Genomic DNA, 27,321 nt, shown 5'->3' on the forward strand with positions numbered 1-27,321 from the left:
ATGATCTTCTCTGTGTGAGTTCAGGACACCACACTGATAATGTATATATACACACACACACAAGGTGTGGTTACATGTAGAAGCTGGTTCGACAAGCTCTACATGAGGATAAGATATAATACTTCCATAGAATGTATGTGATGTGATGATGATCATTAAAACTTACATCAATCAAGCAAATTATTGCTACACTCTTGGAGTATATTTCAAGAGGAAGCATTAAATGTCCCTCGAGGAAATGTGTGCAGAAGGGGAATGGCATTGTCTCCTTCTCAGGCCCTTTCAAGTACTTCCTAGGGAAAGGCTGGACAACGCTGATACACTGTGACCCCCCGAACACACACTCCATCAATGCATGCAGCTTCCTCAGCCTTAGTGAGTGACTGATGTTTTTAAAAGCAGAGATTTCTTTTCATTTCTTCCCCCTAAGGCATGGCAATGACTGGCACACTTGATGTCTGTGTAATCAAAGATCGACACTGGAATAATTATATCAATGATCAAATTTTGCAACATTTTAAGCCATGTTCGAGCTTAAAATGACTTTGGGGCTATTACAACTCAGTTTGCTGCTTCAAAAAAAAAAACGGGAGGAAAGCTTTAATTGTACACTCCTTTCATTTGCTTTCTTTATGTAACAGGATCAGACAGATGGTGTTTGGGTAACACCAGCCTTACATGACTTTCCTCTGCTCCCAGTTGTTTATAATCATCAGTGTTACAGTTGTCACCACATCAGGGGAAGAAATGCATCATTTGGTACCTATGCTGCTGCAATAAGCTACATCCATCATATGCAAAAAAATGCATGCATGCATGCACATGATCCGCATTTCATCTTTGCATTAGATAAAATCAAAATAACTTTCTGCATGTAAGCAAATGTACAATCATGCATGTGCTGCAGATTTGCAGTAGCACACAGTTGTAAACTACACTCCGCATTGTAGTGGGCTGCAAACAGCAAATCCCGGCACCATAAAGCAACATTAACGAGCCTGCCAGCAGAGTTGGCGCTCTGCACACATTGTGTGTGTGTGTGTCGTAGCTGTGGCAGCGGTTGTACAGTAGCATGGCAGACTGCAGTAAATACAGTGTTGAAGAGGCGGGGTTTGACATCTCAGCTCTGAAAACATCTCTAATCCTGTATTTCAGGTGCCGAAGTCGACCGAGCGACCATTGCTCACTACCGCCGCGCATCAGCGAACTGCAGCAGAAAACACACGCCTCCCAAAAACACAACCGGAGTGTATCGCAAAGTGGACGGAGACGGCAGCTGTATGTCCGAAGTGGAGCTTCAGAAGGAAAAGAAACCCTGCATGTGACACACACGGAAAGAAGTTTCAGCGGCGTCAACAAACACTTCTTGTCTTAGTTTTCCAGCGTCTCTTTCTCAGAAGAACATTGGAACCATCCGCGACTCCTTCTTCGGCTTTACTGTTCCTCTGCCTTCGAAACTCAACCAAAATACTCCTATTCTCTTCACACTGAAAGGATTTTACCACACTTTGGGTTATTACCAGTGTCTAAAAAAGGTTAGTGTCTCTTTATTTAACTTTGTCACGAGTAGTTCTTGGAACTTTCCTGTGTAATTCTTTTGCAGCGGTACGTGGGGGCGGAAATGTCGCTGTACCTGGAACTCAGGTAAGTCAGGAAACCAGGTAGCTAGGCCTAGCGTTAGCTTCAGCTAGCACACGTCAAGTTTTTTTTTTTTTTAAATGGTGATGTACAAATATGTGAATCCTTCGGGGAGTTGTTTGTCATAATAGCAGCTTATTCTGTCAAAGGTACAGTTGGTGCTTTTTTAAAAAAAGGTCTTTTTTTGTGGCTGTTCACAGCTGGCTAGGTGTGTAGCTATTAAATATTAAAATATGTAGCTAGCATAACAACAATGACGCAAAAGGGAAGACACATATTAGTGTGACAGCTTGCTGGAATTAGTTTTTATTGACATCAATGTGACTTCCTTTTTCTTTTTTCTTTTCTTTTTTTTTGTTTTTACATTAAATAGTGTTATGGCAGTTTAGTCTGTCTGAGGTAAGCCTCTTGTTTTGATGTGGGCTGAGAGGTTTCATATTGCGTAACTTTGTTCAAAACACTCAGGAAGTATTTTGGAGCTCATTCACAGTTCATGGTATAACCTCGCCCTCTTCCACTTAAATTCACTTCTGTTGTATCTTCCCTCTGAGAAGTGTGCTTGATGATGAAGCAGTGAGATCATCGCGCACACTCATTCTCTATGTTTCCTTAAGGACTGTGATGGCTAAGTAAATATGGAGGCATGCTGAAGAACAAGTTGTGACACTGGGCCTTCTCTCACCTCTCATTATTTGCAAACATGTTGAGCAAGAGAACTTGGTGTACTTTTTTCTGTTATCTCATTTCATCTGACTTGATAATATAAATAAATCAGATGGATTTATTTAGATGGAGAGAAAAAAAAGGTCACGATCGCACTTGATATTTTTTGGCAAGTGGTTCTCAAAGGTGTGGACATTAAGGAAACAATTGTAAGAGCAGAGAAGAGGATGTCATATTTCAATCAGACTCTATTCAATGTAGGATCCTGGAACTGAGCTTTTGTTTTCCCTTTTCCTCTGCTGGACGTTGTAAGACATAATGTGTGACTCAGCGTAGTGTGGGTGACCCGCTCAGTTTCGCAGGGTTGGATGTGATGAACGTGTGTTGAAAAGCGGCAAGCCTTTGAGCAGGAAGCCCCACACAGGAAATGACCACTGCATTGTTGCCCGAAGGCTGCAACCATGTCTGCAGTCCACAAGGAATTTTACAGTCAGGTTTCACTGTTATTTTAGAGTTTTAGCACGCACTGTCATGTTTTATTGCTCACTTCTTGTACATGTGGTGGTCAGGCTTTTGTAAATATTCAGACTTTAGTGTGTGTGGCTATAGTCTTTAGACATTTATTTAAAGTAAACAGACTCATGGGACAATTGTAGAAAACAAAGTAATAAACCTAAGAAAACTAGTCAGACTTCTCAGATGTTTAAATGAAATCAAATATTTTTAAATTCAGCAATGTATCTTCACACTAAAAAAATTCATGTACATCTGGCAGTAGAAATAGTGCAGCTTAAAAACAGTCATTTATAATCACAAACACCTTGCTCAGCAGTTTTTCTTCCATTCATTATGATACTTTCTGCTTTTCTCTCCTAGCATAAGCAGAAAACAGCCAGGTCATAGTATACAGATATAGCTAATAGATCATAAAATGTGTAAATAAGTAGATTTCAAAGAATTTGTTTTACATAAGAGTTAGTTGTTTCTCTGTAATAATTGCAGCGCTCTATTTTTTAAAGGTAATTACTTGTTTTTAGAGAACACTTCAAGTCCACGCATTGACATGAAGTAAATAATAAATAATAAAAAAGTGTAGGTGTGAAAGAATTGTCTTAGCTCTGGAGTTATTTGTCTGAAGCTAAAATTGATTTTAGTGCAAGTGTCTTCTTATATAGAAGAGGTGATAATTCATAAAACACAGAGGGAACACATGGACAGTGCTTTGGGATGTAATCTCCACTAAGAAAAGCCATTCATCAACTGTGAGTCACAGCTGAGGAGTGACAGGAGTGAACGCTTGCAGCTGTCATGTAGGTGTGTAATGCAGCAGCTTGATAGAAAGATATATTGATCTGCATTGAGGAAAGAGGGGCTGAAAGCTGCCTTATGCATGTGGTGAGTCATATTGCATAACAGAAACAGTGGATTAAGATTTAATTAAAAAGCTGTGAATTACTTATCAGCAAGTTTAAGCATTTGGCTATGGGAAAAAAAATTTGTCAACGTTCATTATAAGGGTATGGACCTGCAAGCTAAATTGAACAAAGACTTCTTTATAAACACAGTGTGCTTCTTCTCTCTTTTCGCTGTTCCCACAATGTGTTTCTATTTTCACATCTTAAAGTCATCACATTAGTGTGACTCAATTTACCACAGATTGATTCATCAGCGGCTCCTGGAATAAGGAGATCAATTGAATCATTCTTAATGAGGCTATCCATCAGCAGATCACTAATAGATAAATTACAACACCGTACTCCCCATGCTTTTGCACTTTATTTGTTCACATTTTACAGATTCCCACATGCTTGTCAAAGCTGTCAATGCACTACAAGATCCCTTAACTGAGCGCTCTTTCCCTTATGACGGGGAAGGGGATAAAATTAATGAATCCGAGGCTAAGTAGGCCTTTGTTTACAAGAAAAAAACAGGTGCACTTGATGGGGAAAAAGTGAAATTGTTTGTTTTTAGTTTCTTCAAGGGTGCATTCTGCATGTTTGGCACCGTTTTCATAATGCATTAGGAGTGACTGTTGTTTTCATTTTGTACCTATGAATAATTACACTAACAAGTAGTGTTACTGTCAGTGCTGCTTTTGGATGGATATAAGTCAAGAATGTTACTTAAGCACATGGGAAAAATGCTGTCAAGTGTATTTCAGTTACCACCATCAGTGTCTTCCCTCCTTTCTTTGCCAGTGATGTTACGTGTTGAAGTGCATGGCCACCACCTTTGACAAAAATTAACAATGTGAAGATGTAAAAGGATTTAAACATTGCTGGGTTATTTATATGACATTAACTTATGTGTACACCATATCAATCATTTTGATACATCAAGACAAATTGATGCATTTGTCAATGTAATAGCATCATCAGTCAGATTCCATGCAAAATGCAATATTGTATTTACAATATACAAAACATGCACTCGGTTTCAGTCTGTTACAAATTAATTTATCTACCTTTCCATTTAGAGGTGATGTAATGTGTAGGGATAACTTTAAAACTTAATTTCACACACTTTTGATAGCTTTCTTATTTACACTTGATTTTAGAAAAATAATTTCTAGTGCGTCTGTCTGTATGCTATATTTGACCTCTTTGAATATTGTGGTGAGTAAATTTCATCTCATCTTAAATGTGATTGAGCTCATTCATTTGTCTGGGAGCTTGTCATCTGAGCCCTTTGTTATGGAGCAGACCGCCAGAGACTCAGACTTAAACTTAAGTGACTTGTTTCACAAGATAGGTCCACAGAAACTGAGGTTGAACAAAGGAATTAGTATCGTATCAACATGAGCTCCTTTTGGTTACATCATGAGATGAAACCTGTTAAATGAGTTTAATGAAAAATAAACTCAATATGGACAAATCATGGCAAGAATCAGTTGATCTTCTTGAGCTTATAATAGATGGAAAATACTGTCATCAGCAAGTTGACTAATTTTATCCACTGAGGTTTATTAACAAGGCAGCAGATATTTATCTATTTTATATTGATACATTAAGGTGAAATTGATTATAAGGGACCTTATATGATGAAGTACCTAGGCTGTACAGACTGTGCCTCTGTTATATCGTTATCCCTGCCTACATGACAGGTACAGTATGTGACACTTTAACCTTTCTGCATTGCAACTCGGCCAGTTCATGTCTAAAAATGTGCACGTATCCTGCTGTACAGGAGCTACCTCTGTCATGTGACATTGCCAGAATAAAGGTGTCATGCTTATTCTGATAGACCTAAAATATTTTATTTCCTGTTTGACAGCCCAAATAGCTGCTTTACTCCATCACTCTAACATGACAATAAGTGAAAGTAATGTTCTTGAGAGTTTATAATGTACCAGTGTTAAAAATGATGCCCTTATGTAGCAGAGCATAATCTTTTCAAGCCACAGCATCACTTGAATAATGGTCAGCTTGTGCCAGCTTTGCTTAGACAAAAGGATGGTTTAACATAACTGAGGTCGGCAGTTTTTCAAATGGATCACTATAATGCAATAAAGTTTCTAGGACCAGAAAGGCGGAGCCATATTTACTCTTGCTGTTGTCAGCACTATCACAATACAGAACATGTGTTGGCTTTCTCTGTGCCGTCAGGTTGACATTGAGTATTGTGGACATGTGGATGTTTGACATTGTTTTCGCTTGCTGGTAAATAGGTGTGGGAGAGAGATGATACCCCTTTTTTTTTTTTTTTTTTTTTTTTTAAATAGGAATAAATACCTTTTTTCCTTAAATCTGTAATTACAATGAATGACAAATTGTAGAAAACTAACTAGACTTCCTACTACTGACAAAATGTGGAACTCTGTGCAACATGTAAGGAGGAGTAATGTAGTCACTGACAAAGGTGGGCTGTATAGGTGGATCATACAGTTTTCTATGTGCCACACCAACCCCGAAACTAATCCGAAAACAGCAGCTCTTAAGTAACTCTGAGCTTAAGTGATTGCTTTGGAATGCTGTTGCTATGGAGCCCAGTTGCAAAGTACAGAGGCAGAGCCGTTAGCACATTGAGTCGCCGGTCACTGTAAACACTACAATGGAAATACTAAACTTCAGGTTGCACCTTTAACCTGCTAACTTTGCATTGTTGTAACAGCCTCATCCATTGAGGATTCCTCAAATACCAGGATGTCAATGCTGTCCAACAGGTTTGGGCTGAAACTTTGTGTGCTTCTGGAAACTGTCACAAGAGGGAAGTTTCATTGTTTGTTCTAAGTAGGGCAGTATATTTTTTTTTGTCTTCACTCTGAATAACAAAATGTTTGAGGTTTATTCTGTGAGGCTGTGTTTTTTAGGTGTTGCAGACTGAAGAGGATGAATCACTACTGCATATTTCTTCTTCTTTGTACTTTTTGGTGCTGCTTTGCTGTGATTCAAACCACAAAAGAGGCATTGTCACCTTTTAGAATGGTAGCAAATTAAAAAACCTATGCATATCCCTATAAACATCAAAACTTACAGGGTTTTACTGTATGGACCTCTTGAGGCATTCACTAATGTAATATCCCAGACCCAACTTCCACTGCCTCACTCAGCACAAAAAAAAATCATCCATCAAACCTCTCAAAGCAGTCTGCCCTGTATTCTTTGGTGCACAGTGCACATTCACTGCAGGTTTTGTTGGTGTTGCTTGCTGAGCTGTTTAAGGTGCAAGTTTCATAAATTAAAATGCATCTTCAGTGGTTTGTTATAGTTCACCTCACATTAATTATAGGTGAGGAAAGTCTCTTTTTCTTAAGTTGATTTTATTAATGAATGACACAACCAGACAAACAAACATTTTCCTGCATTTTCTGGTTAGAGCATCAAATCACCCAAAGAATGCAATTTTGAAAATGTTGCTTTAGATTCTGGTAATTTTTGTCATGCAATTAATTTTTATGTGCTTCAGGCTCATTGATTACATGGAAAAATAACAGATTTACTGATAAACGATGAAGTCAAAACAGTTGTTGCCCTCCAGTGGGAGTGTTGAATAATAAGTATATAAGCAGTAGTAAGCATCAATATTGAAATGTCAGAAGTGAGTATGCATTCAAAGCAGTTAATGCTAGTACTGAAGTGAGTAAAAGTAATTGATATCTGAATGTTTTTACTGTTTACTGGGACTTCTGTTATTAAAATAAATATTCATAGCATTCAGTAAGTTTTTTTTGGTTAGTGAGCAAATAACTGTGTTTAAATGTAAAAGTGCAATCTATGTTGGCGCTAAGGTGATAGTGACATGCCCTCAGTGCAAAGGGTGTTTGTAAAAGTTAATATATAAGCTTTTGTTGACATGCCTAAAAAGTCCAGATTGATGTATCTGTGAAAACTGGAGCTTCTAATGTGTTGTTATTTTGCAAAGAATCATTTAACCCTTATATTACATTAGTACAGCAATGTTAAGTTTTCTTGGTAACAGTAAAAGCTCACACATTAGATAAAAATGTAGCAAATGATTGTGAAGAGCGTCATTTTGGTCTCTAAAATCTCATTCTTTTTTTTCAGCCCAGCTGCTGGTGCTGTCCTGCCTGGATATATTTTTACAATGGGTAAACTTTTAAGAGGGACAGTCAACTGCAGCTGAATATTTTCAAGACCAGCAGGACCATGTGGCAGAGTGTGCTTACGGATTCCAGGCCTGTCTGAAGCTGTCAAAATGCATTTTATCAGAAGATTCATCCCACTGATTAAGTCAAAATGAAGACTTGGATTGTAACTTTTTTGTAATAAGTTTTGTTTTTGTTTTTTAATTAATTCAACTTTAAGAAAAAAACTTTTGAGTTTCAAAGAAGATCTTCTCCATGAGCTGCAGAAATGGACTAGAAGCCCATGTGTAGCAGGGCAGCTACTGCAGCTTGTGGAATAACTTAGCCTCAGACTGTTGAGGATTTGCTCCTTAAGAGGCCATTCGATTGGGGACAACCCACCCTGTCATCTGACTTTCCCACCTGTCTGAAGGCAGACTCTACTATCCAATGGCATGGGTCAAGTTCTTCAGGAAGCCGGGGGGCAATCTGGGGAAATCGTACCAGCCGGGGAGCATGCTGTCTCTGGCCCCAACCAAAGGACTGCTGAACGAGCCGGGCCAGAACAGCTGTTTTCTAAACAGTGCAGTACAGGTAGGCTTGTTTGTATCAGCTGTCAAGAAATATGGTGTTAGACAAAAGCAGCATTTGTTGCATAAAACAGGTGCCCATTGTTTTACTGCATGTATACATTTTATTTATTCCCTTGTTGCTGTCTTTCTCCAGAGAGCGCACTTTCCACCCTCTCAAGATATTATTTATTTAGAATTTTTCAACCTTAGTCACTGTCTATGTTTGTCAGAGCTTCCCAGCAATGCATTTATGTACTAGAAGGTTGTTTTTGACAAGTGGGGCACCAGCTGGTGAGTTAGTTCATTATTGCAGTCAACTCTACAGTGAGGTCAGTCTGGGAGAATGTGACTCAGTGGGTGTCGTGGCAAAAAATAAAGATACTGAAAAGTTATATTTTATTACAAGCAATTGCATGGAGAGAAACAGATGTTTTATATCTTAAAAGTGTCCTTCAACTCCATCATAGCATAGTGTGAGACATTGTGGCTGCAAAAATTAACCCTCTATGAGTGTGATGCAGGTGCAGTTCTTCTCTGTCTATCACATACACACGTGTAGTTAGATTAGGCAAGGCAGTATACAAGGCACAAATAATATGATTCAGTATTTTTCCACCACATGAGACAAGCAGTGAGCTAGTTGAAGATGATGATCGGTACCTCCAGCTTTGTTTCTGTAAGGGAGTTGTTCTCTTACCCACTTCTCACCTTTATGACCTTGGAAACTTTATTGCGATATCTAAATGCCTTTTATTAGGCAAAGACCCAAAGTTTTCTTACATAATGAAATAATTCTCTCTTCAAAAACATGCATCTGCTCTCAATCATTTTTATTCATTTTTTTGTTTGTTTTCAATGCTCATGACTATGTTTGCTTAATTGGTTTTGCCTGCAAGTAAAAAATAGTCCAATGCTAAGATCAGAGATGTGTGAGGACAGTCTAATGATCTCCTCTGTACCTGTTTTTTAGGTTCTATGGCAACTAGATATTTTCAGACGCAGCTTGAGGCAGCTACCTGGACACTTCTGTCTGGGAGAGTCATGCATTTTTTGTGCATTAAAGGTAAGGTGCAGTCAGCAGCATATACATATTAAGGGTGAATCACATTCAATAAAAAATTGAATGTGATACAAAAACACAATATGCCATTGTCTATGTGCGAACAAGTTCTCGCTCTCTTCTGCAGGGCATTTTCTCCCAGTTCCAGCACAGTCGGGAGCGTGCCCTGCCCTCTGACAACCTGCGTCACGCCTTGGCAGAGACCTTTAAGGACGAGCAGCGCTTCCAGCTGGGCTTCATGGATGATGCCGCAGAGTGCTTTGTAAGTTCCTCTGGCAACTCGGCTGTCCTAAGGGAGGGAGACTAGGGTATGGGGGGGATGTGTGTATATTTGTGTGTTATCCTGCTGTGCAGTTGGGGTAATGCAGTGCAACAAACTGTTTGGCGAGGTCACTGAAAGAGCTTCTGTCCCTCCCATCCCCTCCCATCACCCCCTGCCACAGTGGCGCTAAATATCATCATGACAGGTTATATAAGCACCAGTGTTGAGGTTGAACGTCTGTGTTTTGTGCTGTCATATAATGTCGTATATTTTCTGTGCTTTTTTGAAAGTCATTTCAGGCGTTCCATTATCAGTTTTACATATCGGTTCCAGTTTTTCTTCCCTTTTGGCTCAAAAGAATTGTTTGGCCAGACCTTGTTTTTCCAAACTGCAGTATAATTATCATATTTTTGTTCCAGTTTTATTCTGACTCGAGCCATCAGATAGGAAACAGCTCCTGTGTGTGTGCATATTTACCCTTCATATTTTAATGCACGTTTTCTTTTGTGCATTAGGTTCAATTAGTTTATTTTCTTCTCACATTGTTAGGCACTTCTGCTTAATAACTATATACCCAGGCAGACCAGATGTATCCTGATTTTTATCCTGCCATCATTGTTTATCCGTTTAGGAAGTCCAATTACACTGTAATGGATAAACATTGAAGGAATCTAACATCTTTGGAACACAAGTGGAGAACACTGTTTGAATACTTGGCTATACAAACCTGCAAAACTAACACATGAAGAAATTACGTCCAGAGAAATGCACTTTATTTCCCTTTTCAGCTGCAAAGTTCACACCAAAACTCAACAGTAACCTTTTTTAACATTTAGACTAGACTAAAGCTTACTTGCTAAAGTTTCTATCTTTTATGGACACCCTTAATTCTTAATCCCACGGGGATCTTTGCCCTTGAGCATTCACCATGTAATGCATTGGCAGCAGAGTACTGGTGGAGAATTTATGTGAGGAGTTAGCCAGTGTCAGATTAACAGGCTGTGAAGTTGAGCCTGTAACCTTTGCAGGCATACCTTGCAGCCTTAATATTTTATAAACACACAAATGCTCCGTGGAAACAAGAAGGAACAAAAATAGAGTGTTACTCGTTCTTTTAAATGTGTTTTTTTTCTGCTGTTAACAACTCCTAACACTGATCTTTTGTTTATAACTGTATGCGCCACTACACTGGGGTTGTGCTATTGGGAATACCTTTATCTGTGTGAAAACAAACATAGCTTGTGTGCTTTAAAACTAACTTGCCCCATATCTGATGCGTCACCTGTTATCACAGGAGAACATACTGGAGAGGATTCACCTGCACATTGTGCCTGAGGAAACAGATGCCTGCACTTCAAAGTCTTGCATTACACATCAGAAGTTTGCTATGTCACTTTACGAGCAGGTCGGTATCAATCAGTTTAAACATTGTTTGCTGATTTAGGTTAACACCATATTAGAAAATACATTTCTTATTCCTTCCTTTTTTGTTTTAATATTTGTTTTACAAAAGCTAAACACTCTAGACAGTGTTGGGATCCGGCAGTGCACACTTACTTACACACACACACACAAGCGCAGTCGGGTACATGAATCACTGTCTAAGACAATAGAAATCCAATCCGTCATGTTTTGATACCAGGTCGCCCCCATGGGAATATGGACGGTGTCTCTGGTCAGACTCTACAGTGCTGCTGTAGCAGTACTAGATAAATCACAGATGGTGTACACATAAATTTCTACACAACCTTACACATTCTCACAACACCCTGCCCTGTGGCTCTGATGCCCATCGTGGACTCTCTGTCCCAAACCAGTCCTATCTCTGAATCAAACAGATAATACGCCTTTGGACTAAATCCCTTGGGGGAACAGTCAGTGGATTTTGTTCCACCTCAACTTCAGGGCACCCAATCCTGCAAATATTATTAAGGCCTAAATGAGGATTGCCTTGGTCAGAGAGAGATTGATAACTTCAGAAATTAAATTGGAATTGGATGCCTGATAATGTTAGTCATCAGAGTAGATGACTTGAAATGTACAGAGCACACAGATTATGAGCAATCACAAAGAAAGCAGCAAAACAATTGTGACGCTAATTTATATAAATCAAGCTTTTTTCACTCTAATTCTAGCATTTGGTCTTATTCTTTTTGGATTTGCTGTTGTGATCAGTAGTTGTTGGCACTAGTGATGCATGCTAAGATGTTATGTATACATATATAGTTTGGTAACTGTAATCTTTTGTTTGTTGCACCCTTGGTTTGTGACACCCTTCCTACTGCAGTCTGTATGCCGGAGCTGTGGGGCCTCCTCAGACCCACTGCCATTTACAGAGCTGGTGCATTATGTCTCCACCACTGCACTCTGGTAAGGCACTGACACTGTAATACCTCAGTTTTGTCATCTGTCTCGCCCCACATGGTCGAAATTTGACTTGTTTTGCTGAGATTTCATACACAGCAGTTTTTATATTGCCATACATGTATCTTTATTTGTCCTGACCTGTTTCTATTTGTTTCTTGGTGTGTTCCTTCATATCTTCCTGCTGATAATGTGTCCTGACAATGAGACTCTTCTTTTTCAGTCAACAGATGCTTCACCGCAAAGATGAGTCTTTTGGAGAACTGTTACAAGCAGCAAGCACTATTGGGGACCTTCGTAACTGTCCAGTAAGTGGTACTTAGGCTCCCTTTCTTGGTGCATCAGCTGCAGAGCTTTTTAATTAGTGTTTATGCTGTGAGTTTCTTTATAAAGTTACATTTAATGAGGGATTTTTACCACAGTAATTGTTTGTAAACTTTTTATCACTCCAGTGAGTCACTGTTTACTTTGATTGTTACTGATTGGCCTGAGAGGGAGTCTGGCTTTAGGGTAATATTGTTCTTTTTGTCTTTGCCTTTTTTTTCAGAGTAACTGCGGCCAGAGGATCAAGATCAGGCGAGTTCTCATGAACTCCCCAGAGATAGTCACCATTGGCTTTGTTTGGGACTCGGATCAGTCAGACCTCACAGAAGATGTTATCCGCTCACTGGGGCCTCATCTCAGTCTCTCTGCGGTGGGCATACTTTGACCAATCATTTATGTACATTTTACTTTTTGTCATTTTGTTTCTAAAAAAATTAAAATGGGTTAGTCAGGTTATCAGAACTACAGACATGGTTATATTTGTCTGTGTATCAGAGGATTTTGGGGGTTTTTTTTAAACCGTTTTCATGCAACTGTTGTCTCTTCTCCTGTTTTTCGGGTCAGTTTAATTTGGTGCAATTGAACATATGTGGGAAATAAAGTGGGGATTTATTTCTCTGTAAGTCGGGGGCTGTTGCGTAAACAGTCAACGCCCAATGCCCAGTTGGCCCACGACACTGATCAAAAAGCCCCTGCTGGCCTTGGTCAGTCTGTCAAAAAGCCCCTCCCCTCATCTTTATGTGTCTGAGCTTGTGTGTGCATGACTGTGCAGGCAAACATGTGGGCTGAGTAGACGCCACTGAGACAGGGGTAGAATGTGTTTTAGCTGTTTTAACACAGCTTTTGTTGTTGTGTATATATTCACACATGCTCTGTGACAGGTATGCACAGATGTAGACATGTTTCTGCTTTTCTTTGTGTTCTTCTTTACATGGTTATGGCTTTATTCTCAGCCATCTATCGGCACATTATGTCCTCTGTGTTCCTCAGTAGCCTGTTCACATCTGTCCTCCGTGTGGTCCGCTGACAAAATTCACTCAATGTAGTTCAGCTCAGGACACACACTCTTGTGCTCTACACATTACATAACTGCTTTATTGAAGTATTCAGCCCGTTTATTTGACAGCTTCCTCTTGCGCGTTTCCACAGCATACCATCAGAACTTTTGTCAGACCCACCCTCCCACTAGTGTGCCACAAAGGCCTTTATTCATTTGCAAACATTTCATGTGACTTTATTGGGTGTTAAAAGGGAGCCCTCCACCCCCATCGTTTGAAATCTATTGTTTGAAAGAGGGAGACAGAGAACTAGCTGTGCAGGAAACATGGGAGGAAGAAACAAGTGACTATTCACAACACTTTGCCCGTGTTATTGTGTACCATTGTGGTGAAGATGTCAATTTCTGCTTGGACTGCGCTGATTCAAACCAGCCCGTATTTGTACCGATTTTCAAATCAATGCTGGTTCATTCCCTTAGAGCTTAATCTATAAACAGATGGAGTAACTGAATCCACTAGCTATCAGCATCATTCACTTGCATTCCCACTTAACTGTAGCATTCATGTCAATAAATGGTTGGTGTATATGATGATGTGTGTGTGTGCTTGTGTGTGCAGCTCTTCTACCGGGTGACAGATGAGCATGCCAAAAAGGGTGAGTTGCTGCTTGTGGGGATGATCTGCTACTCCAGCCGCCACTACTGTGCCTTTGCATTCCACACCAAATCTTCCAAATGGGTCTTCTTTGATGACGCAACAGTGAAAGAGGTGAGAAAATGTGCATCAGTTGGTCATCACTGAGCTTGACTTTTAGTTTGCCTAAGTAAATTATATCGGGCAGATGTCAAACTTTGACTGATTCCAGCTTCTTCAATTAGTTTACAATGAGTTCACTGTTGCTTTAATGTTAAAAAGTAAATATTTGTATTATATAAAGGTTTTATGTGAAGTTTCACTTTTTTGTGCTGATGGGGTTTGCTTAAACATGTGGGTGTTTTACAAGCTGCAGCAAAGAGTAGCGATGTTCAGTCTTTCATTGCTATCACCAAGTCTCTTTATCGTCCAATAAGGGCCCTATCGATTGTACCTCATGAGCCTCTGGGTATCTTTATGGCAGTCGGACAAGTCAGCCAAATCCCAAATGCACAGTTTTACTGCAAATCCACATCTCTTAAACTTTCACAATACTGCAGCAGTGCAGCAAAGATTAACCAGTACAGATTTTTTCATGCATCTCTGCACTGGTTAAAGTTTAGGGGTCACTGAGCAGTGTATTTGTGTGAATGCTGTATGTCTTTGGTAGAAAGAGGTTACATTTGTGTTCGCGTCCTGGTAGAGTTTAGCTTCTTTTGCCTTAATGTATGGGTTTGATATTATGATGTGCACACATGCGAGCATGATAAATGTCTCCCACCCTCACAATTTTCATGGGAACTGTGGTGCAGCGGCTGGCTGGCTCTGTGTCAATCCATCAGCCACTTGTGCTGTGTGTGCAACCCCTCCCTGCTGAGATGGAGGAGCTACAGCACTCAGCGGCTGCCAAGTCCATACCTGGATCGAAACTTGCCAGTATTTCTGTGACTCCCCAAGTCCCAGACGCTGAAATGTGTACTGCAGTGAAACCTAATCAGTGCTATTCATGTGCATAACAATTATCTCACAAGTGTAGAAACACCTGATCTTGTCAGGTTCTCCGAGTCAATGGTGTGTGTCCATTGTTTCCATACAGTATAACAGACTCATTGTGCTTAATTGATGATGATGTTCTGATGATGATGATTTTAATCAAAAATCTTGTGCATGCATTTTTCTTGTCTAATCCCTGCCTCCTTTCTAATCCCTGCCTCCTTTCTTCTCCCCCTCTTTGCCTGTCATTTGCTTAATTAAGGCACACACTAGCATCTGTTAGCCTGCAGCCTGCCTTTGTGGCGAAAAACACACCTTACACAAATTAGTTAATATGATTTGTGGTGTGTTTATATCCACTCACAAATTAAAACTGCACAATAAATGTGTGAATAAAAAAAAATTCAATTTTTTTTCTTCCTAAAAATTGCAATCTTCTGCAGATGCCACTGTATCATGTTATTATTATTTCCTATTTGTAAAATGACAACAAATGGGAAGAGAAATAGGAGTTAACCTGTTATGGGAGCAATCTGTCTGTTTATCTAAAGTAAATTGGTAGATGTTAGATGATATAACACAAAACAACATTGGGTGAATTATCAGACATAAAGATGCAGTAGTCCTCTTTCTGTGTGTGAATGTGCACTGAGCCAGCTTTTCTTTGTCTGTTTTCTGTAGATTGGCTCCCGGTGGAAAGATGTGGTTAGCAAGTGTATCAAAGGTCACTTCCAGCCTCTTCTCCTTTTTTACTCCCACCCTGATGGAAGTGCTATCACCACAGATGATGCCTCAAGACAAAACAGCAGCCAGACCCACTACAAGACTCCTGCCAATGGAGAAGTGCAAGGTACAATGTGGCACATAAGGGTGTTTCACGATTAGTGTTGATTACACAATTCTGGCTCTAGTTGGATTTAGATTCTATCAAAGACTGGTTTGGAAGTAAAGCTGCTATTTAAATCCTCATAGTTAACATCAGTATTATATAAGGTGTTGATTGAGTGTCCTTCTGTAGAAATGACATCCAACTCCCTACAGATGTATTTATCCTGGTTATTAGTGCTGTTGTCCTTAATGTATCTTTTTTTGCATTCACTGGCTATAATCACATCCCAAGTGACCCATTTCAATATAATGCACTACCATAAAACATCCATTAATGTGGAGCTGGGGTGTGCAGCTACCTTTCTTTTTTTCTGTTTTTATAGCTGTCAAATTGGTGCAGTGTGAGAAGGGGGGGACATAAACTCTGGCTGATGTTTTCTCATTACCACCTAATTGATTACAGCATCAACCAAATATTTTCGTTTTCAAAATGGTTTGCTTTGAAATGCAAAAGCAAATCTCTGATTTATTGTTTGTTGGCTTTTTTGACTCTGTACCTTTGGCTGCATTTAGACTAGGAGCAGCCAGAATATAGTGACATTTTACCTCTACTCCCTCTGATCACATTAAATTAACCAAAAATCAGAAATAATTTTTCTTTCTGTTCTGCCAGTCATAAATGAAAATATGTTGATCACAACAGCTGAACATCACTGCTGTTCGGATTATATATCCCTGGATTTGTGTGGTAGGGGAGGTTTTTATCCCCTTTAAAGATCCTCCTCCAACTCTCCATGCTGGCTGTGCCCCAGGTCCAAGCTGTGGCAGCCGCTCACTGTCCATCAGAGCTGACAGGGCGCCCGACTAAACTGCAAATCCTCCAAAAACCAAGAAGGACATTTTGTATATTTGTAATTTGAATTTGTCTTTTAATGTTTAGTGAAGTCTGTTTTTTTATCACTTTGTAATTCATTTCTAACAGCTTAACATTTTTCTCCTCTGCAGGTTTTGAGTCCCCAGTTTCAATACCCAAGAAGCTGGATCTCACCAGAGAGAACCTGACTGCTCTACTAGGCCAAGATACTTCCAAACAGAAAACCCCTTCGACCTTTAGCAGGGGCAGTGCTCAGACAAGCGGAGGACGGGGACCAGGTAAGAACAAAAAGAGGATTGACTAGCTGGGCCAGAGTAATCAGGACCAGAGTGAGTGTTTACTGTAAACAAACATATAAACATATTCTGTGTTGTTTATAGCCTTAAAGACAAATATTGTTGTCTTCAAAAAGTGGTGAAAAACAAATATTTGACAGTGATTACTCATTTCAAAGACATTTGCTAATTCTGACCATGTTAATAGAAATGGGATGAAGAACCCTCCTTGAGATGAGGGGTCACATAGAGTCACTGATTTGGCACATTCTTAACTGATGAGTGACCTCTTGTTTGATGTTGTGCACATCTCTTTTATCTTCTGGCTGTAGGATGTTGTGACTGTCCTTGAACTGCTCACCACTCTTTCTCTTCACTTGAAAGTGGTTCCTTAAGCTGTGGTGTTCGGGGGTGTGGAGACAATAAAATGTCAGCAGTTGCTCACAGCTTTCAAGAGTAGCAAAGTCAAATTTGAGGTCAAATTATTAAGCTCTGAATCATCATGCTTTGAACAGCTAACACATTTTTGCCATTTGGAACTCAAGACATCCCAAAACTATAAGCTCAACAACACCTGGTGTTTATTAAACTGTTGTGGTGCGTTCACAGTGCTCACTGCTGAAAGCTCAGCCAACAGAACTGCTCCATGATCATGTTTTCCAGTGCCATGACTAATCATTGCCTTTCCAAGTGAATTTCTGCCTGAGATGGAAACATAGAAGCCTCTGCATGACCATGTTTCCTCCCTACTGCTTTTCCCCTCATTTAGCAGAAAATGTAGCGTATACATCAGCACAACAGTGTGCTATAAAGTTCACACTCAGCATCTGCTCAGTGTCTCGGGGATACAGTGGACTCTTAAGTAGAAAACTGCAACAAGGAAAAGTATATAGTGACAATAGATATCTAGTCATTGTTGAGATATCTATACTGAGAGAAAATCAATTTAATGTTGTCTGTAGTCATAGTGTCTGATTCAGCAAAGCATTAATCAAATACCAGCTGTATAAGCCTTTTCCCTCAATAGGTGAAAATGTGTAAAAATACCTGACCTTTCTTTGTTTTGTTTTGTTTTGTTTTTTAGTAAAAATTGGCACCACTGATCCCAAGAGTCGCCTTCGGGAAATTTCTCGAGAAGTTGCCCAAAGAGCAGGAGAGGTGCGAGCGATGCATTCATCCAGAAGAGATCATGATAGGAGTGGTCAACGGAGGCCGGAGTCACGCTACAGAGGTTCGTTGTGAATATAGCACGAGGGTATACAGAAATGGACTGCAGATGCAGTACCACACACACATACACGCGAATTGCCAGGCGTTATAATACAAAAGACTAGCCTTCCACTTCCTCTGGCCCTTACGTAACCCTTGGTTTGGGAGCAATGTGTCAGAAAGGGGATTAAGTGCTGACGTCTGTTGGAGCCTGCCTTGATCCCCCTCTCTTAGTCAGAGCCCCTCTTTGTGGTCTACATGAATATAAACAAATACACCAGAAGCTAAGCAGATCAAACTAAACTGCCTGATATAATTAAAATCTGTGTTTAATTCCATAAATTGATATCTGTGACACTTTTTCCCACGTATCTCAAAAATTGTGCTCTAATCACTTTGCTGATTGCTGTGTTCCTTTAATACTCTGTTAGTACATCATTGCTTTCAATTAAGTATCAGTGAGAAGATTACAGAGCACAATTGTAACACGCACCAAATCTACCAAGTCAACAGCAGTTGCCTGTGAGAGTACAGATCCTATTATGGATAAATGCTGTAGGCTGAAGGAGACCAGTGCCATTGCTGTAACATATGTATGGCTAGAGGTGACACTACAGTTAATGTAAGTAGTATAATACAGCATGGCTCATGCCTACACTAGCACTTTGCTGAAAAAAGTCTCACTTCTAAAATACAGCACTTGAAAAAAGCAACTGTGCTGCTTTTATTGAACTGTGAGGGGATTTTTAAAATGATTTCTGACCATATTGATTTAGACGTTGTTACCATTCTACCAAAATGATCCACAGCCTTGTGTACTGTTGACAACACCGAGCTGGCAGCAGAAACTCTTCACCCTGCTATCATATATATATATATATATATATATATATATGAGCTAGGTTTGAAGTGATTTAACTGTGGCGAGCAGTCAGCAAAATCCAAAGCAATTGGGACTCCATCTCTTGTGGGCTTATTTCCAAGGACTGACAGTTATATGTAGTATTAAATTCACTTTCTGAACACTTCAACATGACGTTACAAGAGGTCAGATTTGATGATACTCCTATACAAAACATGCTGTCTCATTTTGAGCATTGACAGCTTTATGTTAAGAAAATGCATTGGATAGCTGATCTTGACAATCTAAATGACTTTTTCCTGTCTCTCTCATACATTTTCCATTCAGAGTTAAACATTAATTTCAAATTTAATTTAGGGACTAACAGCACATACTTCAGAAATGTCAATGTTGCACAATTGATGCCATTTAAAAACAGGTCTCTAGAAAGAATATATTTTAAATTATATATTTAAAATGTGTCTATTATGGCATGCCATTGGAATAGACATTCATGTGTAGCAGACAGGCCATTTGTCAATTTGAGAAACACATACATGTGTACATATATATTTATAAACGCCTCTGTGATACATTCTGTCATCATTATCTGCATGGATGTCATACATGAGCTGGCTACCCTCTGTGCACACGCCATGGAAGAAAATCGACACCTGGTGGCTATAATTTACACCTTCCTGTCAACTGCAGACATAAATGTCGGGAACTCTGTTGTCATCATGCCCTTCCCTTACTTTCTGCCACACCTGCTGTGTTCTTTAGCACAGATTTGTGTCATGGTGTTGAGTTGCCCGCTACACATGGTTTTTGGCCTTGGCACTGTTCATCACACTTTTTATTTATTTGCCTGTGGCGTCACAACAGACTTTGTATGGAGAAAGTCAGCGAAATATTTAAATTATCTGAAAAGCTGTCTAAATAGTTTGTGTAGTTCTACACTTCACACTTTACATTGTAGAAGTGCAGAGATCAGTATACATTTATATATATATATATAGTTTTTAGAAGATGCTTTGTTGCTTTCATTAAGCTCATAAATCCTTTTTACTCAGATCCAGGTCAGGAGAGGACCTATTCCCGCTCTGTTTCTCCTCCAGAGAATGGCTTCAAACAACACCTGGAGACTCGCCTGTACAGCAGCCAAGGAAAAGGTCCCATTCGGACTGAGCGAATACCGCAGCTTGGTGGTCGGTCTTTTCATGATCCCTCTCGCTGCCAGTTGAAGGTCCAAGTGCTACCCAATGTGCCTGCTGCAAGCATTGGCCCCCACAGCCGGAAAGTAGACCAGCTATCAAATGGCTACGACACTGACAGCAGTCAGGATTCTAAAGAACGGTCTGGAAGTGGAGGAAGCAGCCGCAGCAGATCCAGTCGGCCATGGAAGCCCATGCGAGAGGCTCTGAATGTGGACAGTGTTTTAAGTAGCTTTGGTAGTGGAAATTCTGGAATTCAGGAGCGAAGGCAGCACAGCCCTCGGAGAAGACCAAGTAGTCAGTCACCCTCACGGGACCGGGAGCGGGAGAGAGATTTTACATGGGGAGGTCGGGAAGAACGAAAACCCAAAAGCCTGATGACCATCTACGAGGATGAGCAGAGGCAAGAAACCAGCGGCAGCCGAAGTTCACTGGACTCAGATGGCCGGGGTGGCTACAGTGACAAAGACAGATCAAAGGGCTCAGCAACTCTTAAAGTGCGCAATGACAACTGGAAGATCCAGAGAACTGAATCCGGATATGAGAGCAGTGACAGACTAAGCAATGGCTCAGCAAATCTGGACTCGCCTGTTGTAGAAAACCTTTCTTCTAAGGATCTCCGGCCCATTCCTGAGCTGCATCTGATGAGGTAAATAGACTTCTGGATCTAAGTTTTTGTCGGCTGAGTGCACCAAAAACCTGGCTCTGACGCATAAATAGCTGACACAATTTCTGCTGTGTGATGCCAGCGTCAGAATCCTGCTTTGTCATCCCATGCCCTACTCATTTAAGGATTCGAGTCTCAAAAGTGCTGCCATTTCTAAATAATTAAACATTGCAAACAAACTGTTCTAAGAATAGCAAGACCCATTTAACATAAATGCACACAAGGCAGATACGGCAAATCTTATTATGCTGGGCTGTCATTTGTTGGCTTTGTAGTTACAGGTCTTGTTTGGAGATAATGATCCCAACGAGCTGACAAGTCCTTTACTCAGCGGGGAAAGCCGGCAGAGAGCTGACTTCCTCAGCTGCTAGTGCATTATTCAAGCCTGTATATTAGTAAAGTGCCTGTTTAAATATTCATACTATAACATAGGATTAAGATGATCTGTGACTGGGTTAAAGCCAGATGTCACTGATAAAGTAAACTGTTTAATATTTTGTGGATTAAGAGTTAAATGTGAAAGTTAAATATCAGCAAAAGCAAAGACGTATGTTCAGGTGTTTGCACTGGGATTTGTGTCAATTATTACACTAATAGGTTATCAGTGGTACAGTACTTTCATAAGGAGATACCGAGAGCTATTTTTCTCCTTTTTGCCCAGGGCAAATAAGTGGTTGATAATATATCGTGTTTAAAAATGTCTCTGGGCTCTCCATGGTGCATGAATAACTGAATATATGTTGTGTTTAAGGGACCACTTCCCCCAGAGAAGAGGTGATGACTTCAAAGCAGACATGTTGAACTCTACATTTTCCACTGGTAAGTAACTGTCTCACATTTTTGAAGACAAAAAGATAGAAGATATTCCTTAGTCCAGAACAGGTGTTCTGTTTCCCATGTTTCTGTGTGGACATAGATGGAAGTATCAGTCTTTCACAAAGGCTTGGCCCTGACATTGAAGAAATTTCCTCTGCCCAATAGACTTCCTTGTGTTGTAAGGACCTGAAACATTAAGATAGTACTCGGCAATTTCCTTGATTTATTGTTCCATCAGTAGTTTTAAGGTCACAGCCTGATGGAAGGGATACTGTATGGAAATAAGTGTGCTCTGGTTCCTGACTGCCTTGCCTTGACCTTTTTTTCCTGAGTAAAGTTTATGTTATGCAGCAAATTGTACATGGACTTAAAAGAAGAATGAGCACACCCAGGGAACAGACTTTGTTATAGTAACACTGTATTGTGGTGAAAGATCTAACAAAGCCTAATTAGTTAACAACCAAGGACCATGTTAACTACATTTCTTGTTTCAGGAACGTAGTTATAAGTTCCTGAAAGTTCTGTATCAGCACAGAAAAGAGGAAATATCTTTTAAATGAACCAATACCTTGACAAATACCTAGCTAATTCCCTCAACAGGGATACACCATGTTAATCCTGTATTAGCAGGGAGGGGGGTTGAGTGAGTTTGTAGGGGCCACCCAGCTGTGCGCAGCCAGGCAGAAAATGCCGTGACTGGACCTGTCAGAAGGTAGTATTCAAACATGACTCAAATAATATGCCATTTTCTAGCATTGCAGTTGTTTCAAGTGCCCAAAGAAGCTGCAGATATAATTTTATGCTGCTTTTAGGTTTATTCAGAGTTAAATATAGCTGCAAGACAAGTGTGGTGAGCTGAGGAACAGAAGTGGTGCCGGTCGTGTTGCTGCACATGCCGAATGATTCATGTGAAAGAATCCCTGGCTAAGACAGTTTTATGGAAGACAGATTCTATTTTTGTTTTTATGACATCTAAAGCATTTTCTTTTGAATTATTTGTATTACAGTGAGTCCTTTTAATGATGAAGTCCATCACAGAAGATTGAATTGTAGAGGTGTATGCCAAATAAGTTCCACTTTTGTATGAAAATGCCCTCCATGTTTGCACCCTAGTGTCTTTAAGGAGTTATTACTGTGTCTACAGATCACACAACTAGCCGTCATTCCTCTTTGATGTGTAAAAGACTTGCAGACTTGTGTTGTATAATTTCATGGATATTCTGAAGTGCTGGCTTAAAAACCTGATTTTTGCCTGTGAGGACCATTCTCCCATAGCTATTTTAAAATCCGTACGGGATATTTACGCGCTGCTGCCTGCAAATTGTATTGACAAGCTGCAGTAAATGTGTCCAGAGTCAATTTGGCCTGGGTGCAATGGTGGTAGTCTGGCATAGCTGCACTTTCAGAGAAGCCTGAGCAGATTCCAGTGGTCCATTTTAAAAAGCCAAAATCCTTTCTGAAAGCACAGAGGCAAAGCAAAAGAGGAAAACAGCTGACATGTTCACTGCAGATGTCCATGTCTGTTCTTGTGTTGGGACTTAGATTCTTCATGTTTGCCCTTTTATCACCCACGGTGATAAACAAAAATAAACATTAAATTATCTGGCCTGTTGATGCTACTTATAAAGCTGGCGAATGATGTGATAATAAGAAGTGTTAATGCAATGGGATGAGCACACATTTTTGTGTGTCATTAGGTTTACTCCTCTAATGCCCCATTATCAGTACACACAGAAACAATGGCTATTTCAGTAACTGAGCTAAGCAAATACCATTTAAATGACTTGAAAACATTTTTCTGCAGATTCATTTTTCCTCCCTACGCAGTAGGGGTTCAGGTCCTCACGATAAGCTGAGCTGCAAAAATACATGCTGTTCTGATTGATGTTAGAGAATTTTAAGTATCCCAGACAGCACAACACAGAATTACAAATCTCAACTCGACAGCCTTAGAACAAAAATGTGTGGGTTTTTTTTTTGACCAAAACTTCAAAGAGTTTTTTTTTGTTTGTTTTTTTTGTTTTTTTTTGCATCTACAGTTTCCCTAAACCTAGTTAGGGGTTTGCTTTCATGGTCTGTGAGGACGCACATTTTTTTTATTTCCTGTGGGAGTGTCACATTTCGGCAGCTGGTATAATTGTAATAATGTCAGATCATTTCTATGTTGCCTTCAGTTAAATGTCCTGAATAACTTTTTAATGCATACCATGATCTCCTAAGCAGGTGTCTCTCATAGTAATCCCTTATTCTGGAGGGGGTTAAGAGACTGGGCTATGAGTGTTTAACTTTCTTTCTTTAATTCTATTTAACAACTTATGCTTTCCAGTTAAAATGGGAAATTTTATTGTACACCTTGTGGGTTAGATGGTACACTGAACACGCACCGAAACTCTAATCCATGCAATCACAGCACATGGAGGGAGCCAAGTGCAGTAGGCCATGTAAACAGCAGGACACTTTGAGTACATCTGTTTTGCTGGCGTCTGCTCTGCAGCACAACTGCAGTAATACCAAAATTCCATTGACATGAGAGCTCGCTGGTTATCAGCCAGACCTTTAACCTTGAATTTATGTTGAGTTTAGATAGTAACAGTAATGATTGTCTGAAAAAGGTTTTTGATTTTAACAGTAACCGACAGCCAACAACACAGTTGCCCTACTGTTACCCAGCTGCTTTCTCCTTCAAGCTTTCTCTTGGCATTGCTGCATGTGATCACAAAGACACAGAGGGATTTTGTAGGCATTGTAAACTGCATCCTTTTTTTTTTTTGTTTTTGAGAATGCCATTGTTACACTTGCTTGCCAACATTGCAGATCAGCGGCATCAAATTGTGAATTGCCACATGGACTTAACAGCTTAAAAATGCAATAGTGTTGTAGAGGGGATCTAAAGTCTGGAGTCTGACCCTGGCGTAATTGCATGCCAGCACAAAGGATTTAGCCACTAATGCTTTGAGAGAGCACAGGGGGGAAAAAAGAGGGTATGCTGACACATCACAGATGGTGCTCAGCCACTCACTCTCTTCCTTGCCCTGTTAGTCAGCTGTTGTCTGTCTCAGGCCTTGTAAATCACACCCACCCGGCTAACCTGGCAAAGCTCCATAACGGCCTCCACTCAGGGACCTGTTTCTAAAAACGGGTGTTTGTACTAAAAACAACTATTATTTGCAAATGTTAGCACCACTATGCAGCATGATTTATGGCAATACACTGTTATTAGTTTCTGAAGCCACTAACTGAGTTCATTCAGGGTCCAGATTGTTTTATGAGGACTGTTAGCTTACAGCTAACAGGGGTTGTATATGAACCCAAATTCCCTTTGAGGGGCCATGTTCTTTGGCTGGATCAGACAGTCAGAGTGGTACACAGGGGGCCTGAGGGCGCTCTGCCAGACTGGCTGCTTTGATACTTCCTCTCCCAGCACCAGGCAGAGGGCCTCACCATGACCCCTGTTAGATAACATGTCTTTGCTGGAGAGACACAGGAAAAAAAATACAGTGGCCATGTCCAAATAAAAAGCCAAAACAGATGTTAGACTGGCTCCATTTGTTTAATCATCTGGTGGCGATGAGTATACATATTAGTGTCCTATAATATAAAGTGCTTATGAGATTACATTTTCTGTGCAGATGAACGAGGAAGAGAATCTCCAGATCTGCAGGAGCCCATTGTCTTGACTGGTCAACCCATACAGAGGTAAAGAGGAAGAAGAAGACAAAGTGTTTTTTAATTACAGATTTGAGTTATCGCAGTATTGAGGGAAATAAAACATAATGTTTTTATTTTTGTAACAGAAGAAGTGCTTTCCGATACACACCCGGGATCTTGGAAAAAAACAATGGCCTGGACAGCGAGCGGGAGGAAAATGTGGACGGTAGCCCAGTGAGCCCTGTGCCTCCCTACTTAGCAAAGACCAGCAGCTCTGAGTGGAACAGCTCTGATGACCTCGCCGGGCCCTTCTCTGAACAAGAAGAGACTGGCACTGCCCACGTAGACAACTATCTGCAAACTAAACTATCTTTACCCCCCAAGACTTTTGGCAGCAGCCACACTGACCCATCTGGCGTCCACTCCCTCCCGCCAGAGGTGCCAGCACGGTTGAGCCCCCGCAACGAACCCAAAAATGGCTTGTCCCCCCTCTCGCACACCACCCTTCACCGGTGGATTGAGACACCTGCCGAACACAGGCTTTCATCCGACGCCAGCTCCAAGTCGGGGTCATCAGATCAGGACAGGAACGATCTGTCAGCCAGTGAGAGCGACGAGAGGTTTCCCAGCCCAAAGCCGGGACACAGCGATGGTACAGACTCCCTCTCTGTTTCAGATATGGTTCTTCCCACCACTTACTTTTCTGTGGATAACTGTATGACAGACACTTACCGGGCCAAATACCATAAGAGGCCTGCTTTGTACATGAGAGCAGAGGAGCATACGTCGTCAGGAGAGAGTGATGTTGAAGGGAGGGGGCTTCCTTTCACAGATGTTCAGCCGGTGGAGCCTTCCAAAAGCAGAACAGAGTCAGGTATCTAAAATTGCACTTGTTTTTTTAATGAATACTTCTGGTCTTTTTTAAATGTATAACTCTCTACATTCTGTCTTACAGGCCTTTCTACTACCAAAATTACTGCAAAGTGGAATCCAGTTACTCCAAAAGGACTTGATGAGCATGGTTTCCTATGATTTTTCCCGAAAGCGTTGATTGACTTGATCTTATCACTGGATGCCAAAAGGAATTGTCAAGCACTCCTTCCCACTGGGATGTGTAATTTCTCATGTATTTGTCATAACATAAAAGTTGGACATGGAACTGGGATGCCAAAGAGATTGTTTAAAAAAAAAAATGGCAGGTGTCTTTAAAAAGCTTTGAATTTGCACAGTAAATAGCGCTAGAAAGGTACAAAAAAGAAAAAGCAAAGGGTTAGCTTAGAAAAAGAATGTGTACACATAAAGCCACTTTACAATGCAAGAGATTAAGACATTTATTTCACATAAAGAAGGAAAAAAAACTTTTTCTTCCAGCTTTCGCACATCTTTATGGAATGCTTTTATTTGTTTAAATACTCTCATTTCAGTGTTATGAGGTGTCTGCCCCAGTTCTGTCTGTCTGGGACAGAAACCTGCTCCCTGTAGGTTTTGAAGAACACAGGAGGTCTCAGTTATTGTTTATAAAAGGAATTTTAACATCTTGGGCACAACTTCCATGAGAATCTGAACCTCCCACACCCACATTAGTTTGTGGCTGATTAAACACAGTTGCTGAAGTGGAGTTTCATAACTTCTGCAAATTACCAGCTAATAATTCTGACTATATTTGTGGGTGTCCCTGGCTTATGAGGTAAATATGTTAAATTGATTTTGGAACATCTCTCTCTCTCTCCTCACACACCCACCATCCTCACATATTTACTCTTTGATATGTCTTTGCACTGTGTTTCTGGTTCCTTATTTTTATTCTTACACAGTTTACTATTTTTTTTGTTCAGATGTCTTATATATGCAGCAGACTAATGCACAGTGCCTTTTGTATTTTTCTATGTCATAATAATAATAATAAATTGGAGCCATG

The 27,321-nt window shown here is 40.3% G+C and overlaps 1 protein-coding gene across 2 annotated transcripts; it reads left to right on the forward strand.

Moving 5' to 3' along the window:
* Positions 1-1,142: 1,142 nt before the first annotated feature.
* usp53a (ubiquitin specific peptidase 53a) lies at positions 1,143-26,713 on the forward strand. Of its 2 annotated transcripts, none has more exons than XM_028428949.1 (17): positions 1,143-1,535; positions 7,806-8,419; positions 9,368-9,460; positions 9,585-9,719; positions 11,014-11,124; positions 12,007-12,089; positions 12,307-12,391; positions 12,631-12,777; positions 14,024-14,173; positions 15,713-15,881; positions 16,865-17,011; positions 18,093-18,239; positions 20,132-20,921; positions 21,691-21,758; positions 25,385-25,451; positions 25,553-26,277; positions 26,359-26,713. In XM_028428949.1, exons 2-17 carry the CDS (start codon positions 8,276-8,278, stop codon positions 26,433-26,435), a joined length of 3,138 nt encoding a protein of 1,045 aa, XP_028284750.1. In that variant the 5' UTR covers positions 1,143-1,535; positions 7,806-8,275; the 3' UTR covers positions 26,436-26,713. The 2 variants fall into 2 exon arrangements, with proteins under 2 accessions (XP_028284750.1, XP_028284749.1); XM_028428948.1 differs by having other exon boundaries at positions 1,144-1,535; positions 25,550-26,277.
* The last annotated feature ends 608 nt before the right edge of the window (positions 26,714-27,321 follow it).

Source organism: Parambassis ranga, chromosome 18 (assembly GCF_900634625.1).
Source record: "Parambassis ranga chromosome 18, fParRan2.1, whole genome shotgun sequence".
NCBI classification, from domain to species: domain Eukaryota; kingdom Metazoa; phylum Chordata; class Actinopteri; family Ambassidae; genus Parambassis; species Parambassis ranga.

Coding starts and splice junctions, on each gene's coding strand:
- usp53a (XM_028428948.1), top strand. CDS start 8,276: ATGGCATGGGTCAAGTTCTTCAGGAAGCCGGGGGGCAATCTGGGGAAA. Junction 8,420..9,367: donor TTCTAAACAGTGCAGTACAG/GTAGGCTTGTTT, acceptor CCTGTTTTTTAG/GTTCTATGGCAACTAGATAT. Junction 18,240..20,131: donor GCCGGAGTCACGCTACAGAG/GTTCGTTGTGAA, acceptor CTTTTTACTCAG/ATCCAGGTCAGGAGAGGACC.